This window comes from Falco biarmicus, chromosome Z, assembly GCF_023638135.1.
Source record: "Falco biarmicus isolate bFalBia1 chromosome Z, bFalBia1.pri, whole genome shotgun sequence".
NCBI classification, from domain to species: Eukaryota; Metazoa; Chordata; class Aves; order Falconiformes; family Falconidae; genus Falco; species Falco biarmicus.
The window spans coordinates 30,913,154-30,926,085 of record NC_079311.1 but is presented as its reverse complement, the minus strand read 5'-3'; the positions used below and the strand labels follow the sequence as shown (position 1 = coordinate 30,926,085).

Genomic DNA, 12,932 nt, shown 5'->3' with positions numbered 1-12,932 from the left:
AAAGCCTCCCCAGTGTGGCACAAGACGCACACTGACCCTGTGGAGTGAGTCGAGTGGGGGCCACTAAGACAGCAAGCTGCTGGAGCACAGCATGTCTGATGAGAGTTGGAGAGACATGCCTTTGATCACCTTGGTGACAAGGAAGCAAGGGGGAGGTCTTTTGGCTGCCTTCAGCTGCCATGAGGAAGGGTTCTGTAATGAAGAAGCCAGACTCTTCTGGGAGGTGCACAGGGACAGCACTAACCAGATACAAGTTGCACCATGGGGCATTGCCAGGGTATCAGGGGAGCCTTTTTTTCTCTGAGGGGTACTTACTGTAGGGGAGACCACTGTCTTTGGAGATCATCCCAGCTTGACTGCCCAAGCAGCAACCTGATAGAGCTGTCCCTGCTCTGAGAAGACGGGTTGGACTGGGCATACTGTGGAGGTCCCTGTCAGCCAAAATATTCTATCAGTCTATGAATCTGTATGGATCAGACAGTCTCTCTCGCCTCAGCTGCCACACACGTATCTTTGCCAGTTTACAACTTAATTTTCTTTCTTGGCATGGTGGAGATCTCTGATCTGGAAATCTCTGGAGTGACCAGAGATTCTTTACCATGTAGCCACAGCTGAGCTTCAGCAAACACAGCGTACAGTCTTGTCAGCCCAATCTGCAAAATGGCTTTAGGCTGTTTGAGGCGCTAATGTGAACTGAGATCTCCTCAAGCCTGCCCCTTCCCTTTAAGTCCTTTTTCTGTCCAAATCTATGTTGCATTAAGGACAGAAATGAGGACTGTGGCTTTCTCTGCAACATTCTGGAATGCAATAAGTACTGAAGACATGCATTTCTGGAAGGTAAGAAGGATTGCAGACATCTGTTTCAGCACTCTGGTAACCACAGCTTCCCTAACTGAGCACAGCCAACTGAGAGTAAGGCAGGACAGAGTCACCTGCACATCACTGTTGACATGCATAAGTACCCATGCTGACTACAAGATCTCTTTCCCTTGCAATTTACTGACTTAATTGCAAGCCCCAGGTGGGAAGATTGTTATTTCCAAATAACTCATCATCTAGTTCTGTTCTCAGCCTTGTTATCAGCTACTTTGCTTAATGCAGAAAGGACTTGATAAGCGAAATTCTCTCTTCAAGCCATATTTGCTCAGGCATGTGTCCCAAAACAGCAATAAACACCTGTCTACCTTTTTCATTGCCATGGATGCTACTGATTGCCAGTGCTAGCTCTACCTGTCTCAGGCAGATTTGCTCTCTTTCTTGACAAGATTATGCAGGATCTCTAGGCAGCAGGCATCCTCAAACAACCATGTCTGGAGTGTTGCAAAGGGTTTTGATCTACTTTAATCACACCCTAGAGCTGGAGAGACTTTATATCTCCCTCCTTGTTGAGACATAGAAACAAAATTCTGCACTAACCCATTGTTCAGGATGTACAGTGAAATGGAACGGTATTTGGGTACATGCATTCCCTCAAAAATCACAGCCATCATGTTCAGGTGGAAGCACTTCCTGGTTTGTGACTCACATATCTCATTCTTAAGACTCTGGAAAGAGTTCCTTCATCATGCAGGTGTGAGAAGGAATACTGCTGTTCACTGTTCTCACTGCACCACAGAGACATAAAATACCTTTTTCACTCCTTGGAAAAGTTTGTAGTTGCTAACAAAATTGTCCAATATGCATTGCCATTGTTAACTCATGTTCTCCTCTACATGTCTTAGGAAAATCAACCAGAGGGAGAAAAAAGGTCTGCAGCTGTCTTTAGGACATGAATCCTGTGCCTGGAACAGGAACTTCTTCTCCCAGACCATCAGAAGACCCCCTGCAAAGCTGAAGGCTCCCAAAGCACCATCTGGCATCATCCCAAGGACCAGATGGATGCTGCTTTCTTGTGCACTCTATCTGCTTCTGGATCCCTTCCTACATGCAGAGTGCTATACCAACAGGATCATATAATAGACTTTGGTGACATCAGGGCCTAGGTGCCCTTTCTGAACCTTTCCATGTTTTCTAGTGAGATTTGAGGAGAGCTAACAGAAGACTTAGCCCAGATCACTATCAGCAAATATACATGGAAATACCTCCAGCTTTCCTGAGGCCTGGTGACTTTTCACTAGTGTGGGCCAGCTCCACAACTGCAGCTGTGCCTGTGGTAATACAGCGCAGCCCAGTGAACGCACATAGATTAGTGAACATGAGGTCTGGTTCACTGAACTGAAAAGTCAATCTCAAGAGGCAAGCACATACAGCAAGTTACTGCAGCAGACAGCAATTCACAGGAAATAATCTCAGAGATTTGCCTAGGACTCTGCATGCATGTCTTAAATGTGTAGACACATGTTTCTACATTAGTGTTCTTTAACATAGAACAGAGTGACATCTATAAACAGACATGTACTATGACAAGTACATTCAGTCCCATCTGACTCCATGTGTATGTGATGCCTTAACATACTCTCAGCATCCAGAGTAACCAGCCTCTGGTGTCTGTGTTACCAGATATTATAGTAATGGCAGGGATCTGGCACTAATTTCCCATCTCTGCAAGGTACATGTGTGACATCTTTTTGGCCAATGTGGAAGAAAAGACCCACTTGTACAATCAAAAGATTTCCTCATATCTTTTCTATTTTAAACCTGAATCTGCTGCATTGTTGTCTTTGAAACTGTGTATCGCTCAGTGGGATGATACAACTCAGAGCATCAACATAAAGAATGTGGGGGACTGAGGTGAATGCAACCTTCAGACCTCAAATTAAGAGTATGAAAGATTCTAAATGATCTGACTTTAACATCTGGTTCTAGTTCAGTAACATTTATGAGATCTTAAGGTAGAGATCCATCACCAACCACCTAAATTACCAATGACATTACATTGCACCATATTAAGGCACAGAACTTGTCACATCAATTCAACAGTGTCTCTTTGGAGTAAACCAGTTTTATTAATACAGCTCACTGCAGTTCCATCAGTCCCACACAGCTGAGGCCTGAAGTTTAGACTCCATGTGTAGGTATTTAAGTACCAACTTTGATTCTTGCTGCTACACAGATCTCTAAATTTGTGTCACCTCAAGTCTAACCAGCTCACATTAGGGAAACTGTAGCTTGGCAGCAGAATTTGGCCTTTTGAGACTGTGTTGCCAATGCTGCTACTGCTGCTGCTGAAACAGCACCTGCTTGCATGGAAGTGAACCAAGAGCAGCATCTTTGTAAGAATTTGCTCCTAGAGATCACCAGTTGTGTTCTGATGTGATCACTAGAGCTCATCCAAATCAGCAAAGCTGCGAGAAAGCATGAAATTAATGTAGTGCAGGAATTCAACTCTGTATTGTGATTAAGCCAAAGAAAAGCTGCTTTGCACCAGCTGGGTATGCCAAGTCAGGCTGAGTTATTTCATAATTTACAACTTTTAGCTGGTTAGTTTGCTCGCAGCATCCCCTGCCATAGGATTTTGCCCATACTGCAGAGTACTTACATTTCCACTGGACTGCAGAGGAGGGGCTCTGTCCTCAGCCTGCCTTTGCCTTTGCTGGGCTTTTCAAAGCCCAATGGCCAGAGTATTTCCCTGATGTCAGGCTGCACAGAGCAAAGAAACTAAGAAATTGACAGCTCTGCTTTGTGTGGTATATGTGGCATTTAAAAAAAGGACACAAAAGCACAGTAATTAGAATGCATGGGTTGACTGGAGACTAGCAAAGTGCATGTTCAACTTCCCTGGATGTTCAAACCTCAGCAGGTTTCAATGGTTGTGCACTGAGGTGAAGGTAACACGCCTCAGACAGTCTGGGTGCCCATGTGGTCACTGGGACATGTTTCTTAGGAGGAGAACTCCCTTGCAGGGTCACCTTCACCCTGGCTCCCAGGCTACACAATGTTTGGAAAAAATAGCAGAGGTGGGTCTGATCCTTCCCTCCCAACCTCTCCCCGGGTCAGGGTTTTCAAGTCACTCCACCTGAGGCTGGTATGTAGCTGCTAGGACTCGTAGGGTACTTCCATCCTCCAGGTTTTCCTTCAAGGATTGCACTTGGCTGGGAAGCGACATCTGGCTTAAGGGATTTCATCTGGCATCCAGGGAGGTTGAGAACCAGTTTCCTGATTTTCCCTAGGGCCCATGTCTCAAGAAAGCATCACTAGCTCCCGGCTTTTCAGGGAGGAGGGCTGCAGTGACTTAACGTGAATGCCATGTCTATCAGAGCTCCTAGCAGTAGTGTAAGTGGAGTCAAGTTGAAGCAAAAAGTTGTAGAATCATAAAAGCATTTAGGCTGGAAAAGACCTTTAAGATCACGTCCAACCACTAAGTCAGGACTGCCAAGTCCATCACTAAACTATGTCCCTAAGTACCGCATCTATGCACTTTTTAAACACCTCCAGGGATGGTGACTCCACCACTTCCCTGGGTAGCCTTCGACGCTCTTTCAGTGAAAAATATTTTTCTTAATAACCAATCTAAACCTCCCCTGGTGTAACTTGAGGTCATTTCCTCTTGTCCTGTCACTTGTTATCTGGGAGAAGAGACCAGCCCCCACCTGCCTACATCCTCCTTTCAGGTAGCTGTAGAGAGCAATAAGGTCCCCCCCAAGGCTCCTTTTCTCCAGAATAGACAACCCCAGGACCCTCAGCTGCCCCTCATAAGACTTGTGCTCCAGACCCTTCACCAGCTTCATCGTCCTTCTCTTCTTTGGACACGCTCCAGCACCTCTACATCCCTGTTGAAGTGAGGGTCCCAAAACTGAACACAGTATTTGAGGTGCAGCCTCATCAGTGCCTACTGCAGGGGGACCATCACTGTCTTTGTCCTGCTGGCCACACTGTTTTGGATCCAAGCCAGCATGCTGGTGGTCTTCTTGGTCACCTGGGAACACTGCTGGCTTGTGTTCAGACAGCCATCAACCAGCACCCCCAGATCCTTCTCCACCAGGCAGCTTCCCAGAGAATTGTTTTGTGGAAAGGACTGGAAAAAATGACCAAGTTTTTAATTTTTTTGATTTTTGGTTTTTTTCGCCTAGTCCTTGTCACAACTTTCCTGTCAAACAGCCTGCATGAGTATGAAGTAGTTGAGAAATTGCTATGAATTCTGTTGAAACAACTCAGCACTATGTGAGAGTGATGTTAGTTATGATGGACTTGCTGTGACTTCCATGTGGGTGCACTGAAGAATCCTGGGGGAGTTCATGTGGAGCTTACTGTTAAAACATTCTGCTACTGATAACATGCTAAGATTATCTTGACTTTTTTCTGTTTTGCCCCAGCTGCACAATTCCCAGCCTTTTCTTTTCTTTTTTTCCCCGTTTTCTTCAAAAAGGAAAACAAAAAATACCACCCTATCAAAAAAGCAGAGGTCAAATACAGAACACATTAATCAGATGTTCATTTTACTCTGCTTTAGCAGTTGTCTATAAAAGTGCATACTTTTACACTGCTGGTAAAAGCACCTAACAAAAAAATCCTCTGAATTATTTACAAAAGCAGTTTGTGTCTTCAGGTGCAGCTCAGAGAAACTAAGTGTCCCCCTGACGAATTAGTGATTACTCTGTATTTAAAAGGAAGTATTTACATGACACACAACTGCTCAAAATGGGACTGCACACAAAGTGAGTTATAACTAGCTGCCATCAGCTGCCTGTTCGTTCAGCTCCTGAGGTAGCACAGAAACGTCTTACAAAACAAGGTAGCAAGGTTCTTAATTTAGCAAGGTGGGGAAACATTTTTCTGCAATACCATTGCTACATTAGGCAGCTGAAACGTAGAGCTGTAGTAATGAAATGCATGGATGTTTTGCAGATTCAGATAAAGTAATGAGGAATTATCTGCATGGCATGAATAGTCCAGTGCAGCATCACCTATATGCAAGTTTTCTGTGCCTCTGTGCTTCTGAAATATGCAGACCGCTTCCTCTGTTTTAAAAAGACAATTCTTATTTCTCTATGCATAAATAATGAGTAACATGACATGGTCCCTCACACCTGCAATATCAGGTTTAGAATTTTTAGTTGCTGCAGGCATGTGTGTTTCAGCTGTTAGGGACCAATAAAAGTACATTTTGTGTAGAATCCTGAACATCTTTCAGAACTCTGGCTATTTCAACCTACCTTCTCATTTAAAAATTCTTTATTATTAGCCTTGCAATCCTCCATGTTTTGGAAGAATCACACTGTTCCTACGCTTGTTTGTAACATGCTGAAACTTCAGAAGATAACTTGGTCACAGGTGACACCTGAGACTACAGAAGCCCATTATTACTTCTATTAAATTTTTCCCACTTAGACACATCACTGTCTGGAGGGATTCTTATTAAACATACTGAAAGTTAGAAGAGAAAACCAAACCAGTAATAGTAAATCCATATATTTATGCAGCTATAAATCTTCCCAGATGTTGCATAGAAAGTCAAGAATCTCCTTCTGGTTATTTCTCTTTTTAGAACGACACCATTTCACCCTCACACCTACAGGGTTCTCACAGCCATCCTTTCCAGCCTGGTGTTATAATTTCCCATTTCACGAAAATTCATGGATAGGTTAAATTTTCAAAGGAATGCCAGAACTTTTTTTTTTTTAAAACAATCATTTCAATTCATTTCTGAAAGTGCAAATGTCTCACTTTTTATTTAAAAAAAATGGCAGCTTTTCATTTCTTAAAAGAAGGTGCTTGGCACTGTAAGATCCACAAACTTACTCAAATTGATCACAAAACTCAGTGGGACCGGCACTGGCCTCTAACAAAGTTTAAACTACAAGCACATACAAGTCCTTCTGAAAATAAGAGTTGAGGTAGAATGTGACTAGTGTTTACAGAAAATAATATAAAATCAAATAAAAACTCCAAAAAGCTGGACAACCACAGAAAAGCTTACCTTTAAAGAAAGACAGGAACAAGGATGCCCAGAGGTATAGTCCAGAATAAACAAATCCCAAGCACTTTTCTGTGAGCATTCTCAAAATAGGCTGGCTATCCTTCCTCAGCAGAGGGTGAAAGAGGATGAAGTCTTGGAGACAACCTGGAATAACTGATGGATTTAGCAGTTACTGTAATTAGGCATCAAACCAGCTTCCCACAAGGAAGGTGATGTGCATTTTCTCGTGTGCTTCTCCAGCCCCCAGGAGCCAAATCAGCTCAGTGCTGGGGGTCAGTAAATCCAAACACTAAGGGGCTGGTTACTTTGATTGGGACTCACATTCACAGGAACTCTGAGCTTTTTCTTGGTCAGAAGCAAATGCTAGAGATCCCTGCACACAGTTGTGTGCGCACTGCAAGGAGGGGGAGCGCACTGCCTAGGAGATGATTTCCACATCCCCACAGATTGTACCTAACTCGAGACAGCACGTCTGCAGCGCTTCCAGTGCTTGCACTCTAGTGCCTCTAGAGCTGTTTCCCAGCAAAACGAGTCTGCGTCCCTCTCTGCTCTCTCAGCTGCCACTGCCAGCGCAACTTGCAGCAAGCACCTGTGGCATGGTCCCTCCGCCGCGCACCTGCCCCCTCTTCCAGCAGAGGTGGCTGGAGAGATTCAGTAGTGCAAAAGCTGGGGAAGGTGAAACTAGCCAGTCTCCTGTCCTTGCCGATGCACCCCTTCTCGCAATCGCTTCCACCAGAGGGATGGGAACCGCCCCGAGTGCCCTCTTCCCCAGCTGCTGGCTGGCTGGCTGCTGGCGCCCCACTGAGGGATTTTGCACACACGCTGGCTCCCCCGGGACAGCTCGTCTTCATTTTATTCACCAGCCAGCCAAAGGCAAGGCAAAGGCTTGAATACATTTCATGACATTGATCATCTAGGCCATTTTTTTAGTCTTTTGCCTGCTGTGCACACTCACCTACTTCTCTTTCACTGAAACAGGTGCAGGACTTTGCACTTCCCCTTGTTGAACTTTCTGGGGCTCCTCCCTTGCCAGGGTGCAACCCAGGGGCGACACACAGAGCAGCACCAACTTGTGACTGCGCAGGAGGGATTTGGACACCACCACAGCGAGGCTGCGTCCAGCGGTACAGGGTGGTAGGAGGGCAGGGCCGCAGGACATGGGAGCAGAGGGTGCACTGAGGAGGATGATAGCCTTGGGGTGGTGAGCGATGAGGCATGGACTGGCCCTGGGGACTCCCCAGCTGAACCAAGCCCTGGGACCCGCTGCAGAGATGCAGAGCTGGAGCTGGGCAGCACTTGCTTTTGGGGGAACAACAAAATACAGTACATGGCACATGCAGAAGGACCCATCAGGATCAACATCCCAACCCTCCTGGCCAGGGGCTGCATCGCCACACCCCACTCCCACCAGGCTCACCCCAGCAGCTGTGGGGCCCTACAGACATGGTGAGGAAAAGGTAGCTGTAGCTTGAAGAAAAAGGGGGTGAAAGTTGCACAGGTGGCAATAGCAATGCCACTGGCATTATTAATAATACTGAGGTTTTTTGTGCATTTTTGTGCTCTCATTTTCTTTTATAAAACAATAACTTTGAGGGGCCAGGACCACAAGGGGCTGGTGTATGCACCAGCTGCAGCCCGGCCCTGGTTTAGCTGGCCCCTGAGGCATGCTCCCAGTGTCACTGATGATGGTGTGGCTTCCTCAGGGGCTGGGAAGGGTTTTTGGAGCTGCTGGCTCTCCTCTTCAGGGCTCGCCATGGTCCCCCATGTGTATGTTTGCTGCCACAGCTGTGCATGGAGGGCCCTGGCACATCTTCCTCTGGGTTCTTCTGTGACAGTTCTTCCTCCCTGTGAGTGGGAATGGGGGCAGTTTGGGGGCTGCCTGGAGACCCCCACGAAGGGCTGGGCTGGGGGCAGGATACCCCCCTTGAGAGGCAGCAGGGCTGGGGGAAGCTGTAGGGCTGCCCTCCCACTCCTCAGCAGCATAGGCATGCCCCCCAGCCCATCCAGCGTTGGTCGTCCCCACTGCACCAGTCCACAAAGGTGTCAATCAGCTGGCACATGAAGCTCCTCATGTGTCTGCCTAGGGTGTCCCGCAGCAGCCAGAACAGAGCCTCCCCATCCAGACCAAAGTTCTTCAGGCTGGATGTGACAAGGCTCTGTGCTGCTGCTGCTTCCTGGGCATCCTCAAAGAGCTGCCCCAGCCCCTGTCACAACCAGGGCAGCAGGGGATGCAGGACAGCGAGGTAGTCACAGAAGAGGGATGCCCAGACATAGACATGGAAGTCAACCACTGGAGCCCCAGGCAGTGGTCCCATGGCTGCTGGGCAAGGTGCTGCAGTGTGATGGAGGCTGTGGGAAGCTGTGTGTTTGGGAGCTACTCGTGTCAGATGGATGACGACTGATGGTGCCACAGGTGATGAGATGACGTGCTCCTCAAAGTCGTCATCTTCCTGCACTGAGTGTATGATGGAGGTCCACCCTCCCCTTGCAGAGGGAGCACTTGGGCTTGCTCTCAGCCAACCACAGGATGCAGGTGTAGCAGAATTGTTGGAGGCATGGCATCATGTAGCAGGCTTCCTCCCAGCTGTCCAGGTATAATGAACAGTGGTGCTCCAGCTCCGTGGCCATGCTCTCCATGCATTGCAGGGGACTGGGGGGAGCGGGGGATGACAAGCTGCTCCCTTTCACTGCTGCTGCAGCAGCCAGTGTCACACTAGAGAAGGAAGAGGCCACAATTACTGGCTTGCCCAATGAAGGGATGGAAGAAATGCCCAGGTCCCTCAAGAAGGAAACCTGTCCAGCTCCCCACTCCAGGGTGAGGCATCCCCACACAGCTGCTGCAAACATGCCTCCTGGGTGCCCCAGCTGCCTGAACCTGGCAAGGCCAGGGGAAATCTCTGATGGCTCTGGGATCGGGCACCAGGAGTTGCAGTGAACAACTGCCCAAATATAGCGCCAGCACCAAACAACAGCCTTCCATGACATTCCAAACCTTGTGTACTTGCTCTGCTGGAGTGCAGGCATGAGCCAGCTGGGTGAGACTCAGAGCACATACATAAGCATTGAAGGACACATGGTCACAATCCATCCCTTGCTGACATCGGAATCCATCAGTCACTGTCCATCGCTCGGGGACATCACAGTCCATCGCTTGGAGATAGCACTGCCCACCTGAGTGGCCACAAACCTGAGCATGACTGTCACAAGCCTCTGAAGGGGTGCCCTGGGAAGTCCAGGAAGAGAATGCACTGCCAGTGAGAAATGTGGGAAAGGCTTCCAAGTGTGTGTAGGAAAATTACTTGGGGGGGGGAATTAGAGAAAACTGGGACACAGTAGAAGTGTATTACAGAAAGCTTTTTAGGGTAAAATACAGTTATCGCTTTCAGGACGGTTGACGTGCACAAAATCTACTTTACCACGGCTCATTAAGCAACACACCCTGTCATCTTAGCACACACTGATAGGAGTAATGGAGGGTGCAGTGGAGTGGAGACACTGTGGCCAGCCTCGGTTGTACTCCCTGTAGGAATGGGAACTTGATGATACCACACAGCTGATAATATGAGAAAATGTCCACTCCTGAGCCAACAGTTGTGAAGAAATTGCTTTCCTTGGATGAGATGATCTCATTGCAATACTAACGCACACCTGCATCCCAAAGTTACCTGCTTCCGAGGTACTCCCACACCTCACTGAGCATATGACAGCAATTAGTAACAAAAATATGTACTAGAGTCACTCAAGCTTCACCTAAATGTAAAAGAAAATGAACTGGTTTTGGACTGATACAAGTCCAAATGGGAGTGGGGTTGTTGTCTACACTCCGGAATTATCAAACTTTTTGCACAAAGGTTAGGTAGAGCTGACCTACCTTCTAAAGTCGTGAAAATTTATGAATGAAAGGACTTCTAATCAAGGGAGACAAGGAATAGGTGCGGGGAAAAGAACATTGTTACCTAAATTATGCAGAAAAAAGCCTCCAAGTGAGAAAGTTCTGGCCAAGCTGGTAAGGTGAAAATAGGACAAAGGTAATTGTGGTAGTGGAAGATCGTGACCTCCAACTCAAATAGCTCCCCCCAAAGAGGGCAAAACCCCACTTGGAGAGCATGTGTAGTGAAAAACCTCAGTAGCTCTGTCTGAGGATACGTACTAATTTACATTAGAAGTGAGAAACTTGTAACTGATCCTATGTATGATAATGAGTATGCAAGGTACTATAAAGTACAAGAAGTAAGCAAAGGAGGGGAAAAGTTAGGGAAAACTCCATTGTAACTTCTGCAATCAGTCAACAGGGTGAATCTGTCTTCCCTGCATAGGGATGCCTACTGGGTCAGAACTTTATTCCGTTACTAACTCATGCCAGCTGTATTGTTTTAAGCTTGCTTTGCAGTCAGTATATTATCACCAGCAATCTTTGAACCTTATTCTGCCACAAACTTGCATTTTGTATAATAAAATTCTTCAGCTGAAGTTCACTTTGTATAAATCTTCAGAGATTTGAGTAGTTGTAAGGGATCTGACTTGGTGATACTGTCCATAGGGGTCCCTGAACAGGTTGTTCGAATCACCCTCCGATACGGTGGGCTGCCAAAACGCAGGTAGCAGGCAAGGTGGTCGGGCACAAAGGTCTTGTCTTTCTTGGAAAACTAACAGGCTGATCAAATATAGAATGTTTGATAAAACCTACCTGCTTAACATGACAGAATGCAACAACTTCTAGATGTTGCAGTGTCAGAAAACCACTTTCTTCATTTGGTTCAACAGCTTTCGAGAGACTCTTCCAAATTTGGAAGGGAGGGGAGGTGTCGCGTGTTTGACTACCTGCTTGTTCTGTTTTGCTTTCAAAACAAATTTCTGCAGCCAAAAAATATGTTTGGTGAACTACCTACATTTGACAGAGGAAACATGGTAGAAGTCACAAAAGCAATTGAGGTTGAATTCTGCCATCATTTGGTAGCTGACTGGGGTGATCTTGTTAATACCCACTGTCTTGGTTTTGCCTGGGTTAGAGTTAATTTTCTTCCTGGTAGCTGGTACCATGCTGAGGTTTGGGTTTAGTAGAACAACGCTGATAAAACACTGAAGTTTTAGTTGTCGTTAAGTAGTGCTTACCCTAAGCTAAGGACTGCTCAGTTTGCCATGCTCTGGTAGCAAGGAGCTGCTAAGAAGCCAGGAGGGAGCAGAGCAAGGACAGGCAGCCCAAAGTAGCCAAGAGGTATTCCATACCACAGAACGTGATGCTCAGTATATAAACTGGGAGGAGTTGGCCAGAAGGTGTCACATATCGATGCCCGGGACGGGTTGGCCATTGGTTAGTGGGTGGTGAGCTATTGTACTGTGCATCGCTTGTTTTTATTGGGTTTTATTTCTCTCTTTTCCCTTCTCATGACTGTTATTGATAATAATTTTAATTTCTATTAAACTGTTGTTACCCCAACCAACAGGTTTTACCTTTTTGCCAGCTCTCCTCCCCATGCCAATGCCCGAGGCCTGCAGGGTACGTAGGTGCCAGCTGGTGGGCGCGCAGTGGGTGCGGGGCGCGCGGGGGGCTCTCAGGGACAGGGCGCCGTGCCCGGCCGAGGCGGCGGCTGCAGGGGCTCTGTCACTGGGAGTCCAGCCCTGGCTGTCCTGCCCACGTGGCATCGCCCGGGAGCATCCCTGCTCTCCGCTGACCTGCGGGAAAGGGACACAGTGTCCCAAAGTGCAGGACCGCTGCCTGGGACAGCCGCGGTGGCCCCAGGCGCCACGCTGCCTGGCCTCACTGGCTAAGGGCAGCAGGACAGACGGCTGTCCCCGTGCCTGCGCGGGGCGCTGCGGGGGGAAAGGCGGCCTTTCCCTGGTTTGAAGGGGAAAGAGGCGGTGAGACACAGGGCAGGGACCTGGAGAATGTGCTCCAGGAGGACGCCGGTACTGGGGATCTCCTCTTCCCCGTCCTGTTCCCGACCGGACTGCGGGCAGCGCGGTGCCCATACCCACCGCAGCGCTGAGGAACATCCCCCCCGCGCACCGCCCCCGCGCACCGCCCCCGCGCACCGCCCCCGCGCACCGCCCCCGCGCACCGCCCCCGCGCACCGCC

General features: G+C 47.9%; 1 protein-coding gene across 1 annotated transcript in view; it reads right to left on the bottom strand.

Annotated features, from left to right (window-relative positions):
• LOC130143005 (neuronal acetylcholine receptor subunit alpha-7-like) overlaps positions 1–7,608 on the bottom strand; it is a 72,187-nt gene extending 64,579 nt beyond the window's left edge. Inside the window, exon 1 of the mRNA XM_056325535.1 lies at positions 6,857–7,608. Within this exon, the coding sequence (XP_056181510.1) occupies positions 6,857–6,935 (79 nt within the window). The 5' untranslated portion in view covers positions 6,936–7,608. The remainder of the gene's footprint in view (positions 1–6,856) is intronic.
• Between the last annotated feature and the right edge of the window lie 5,324 nt (positions 7,609–12,932).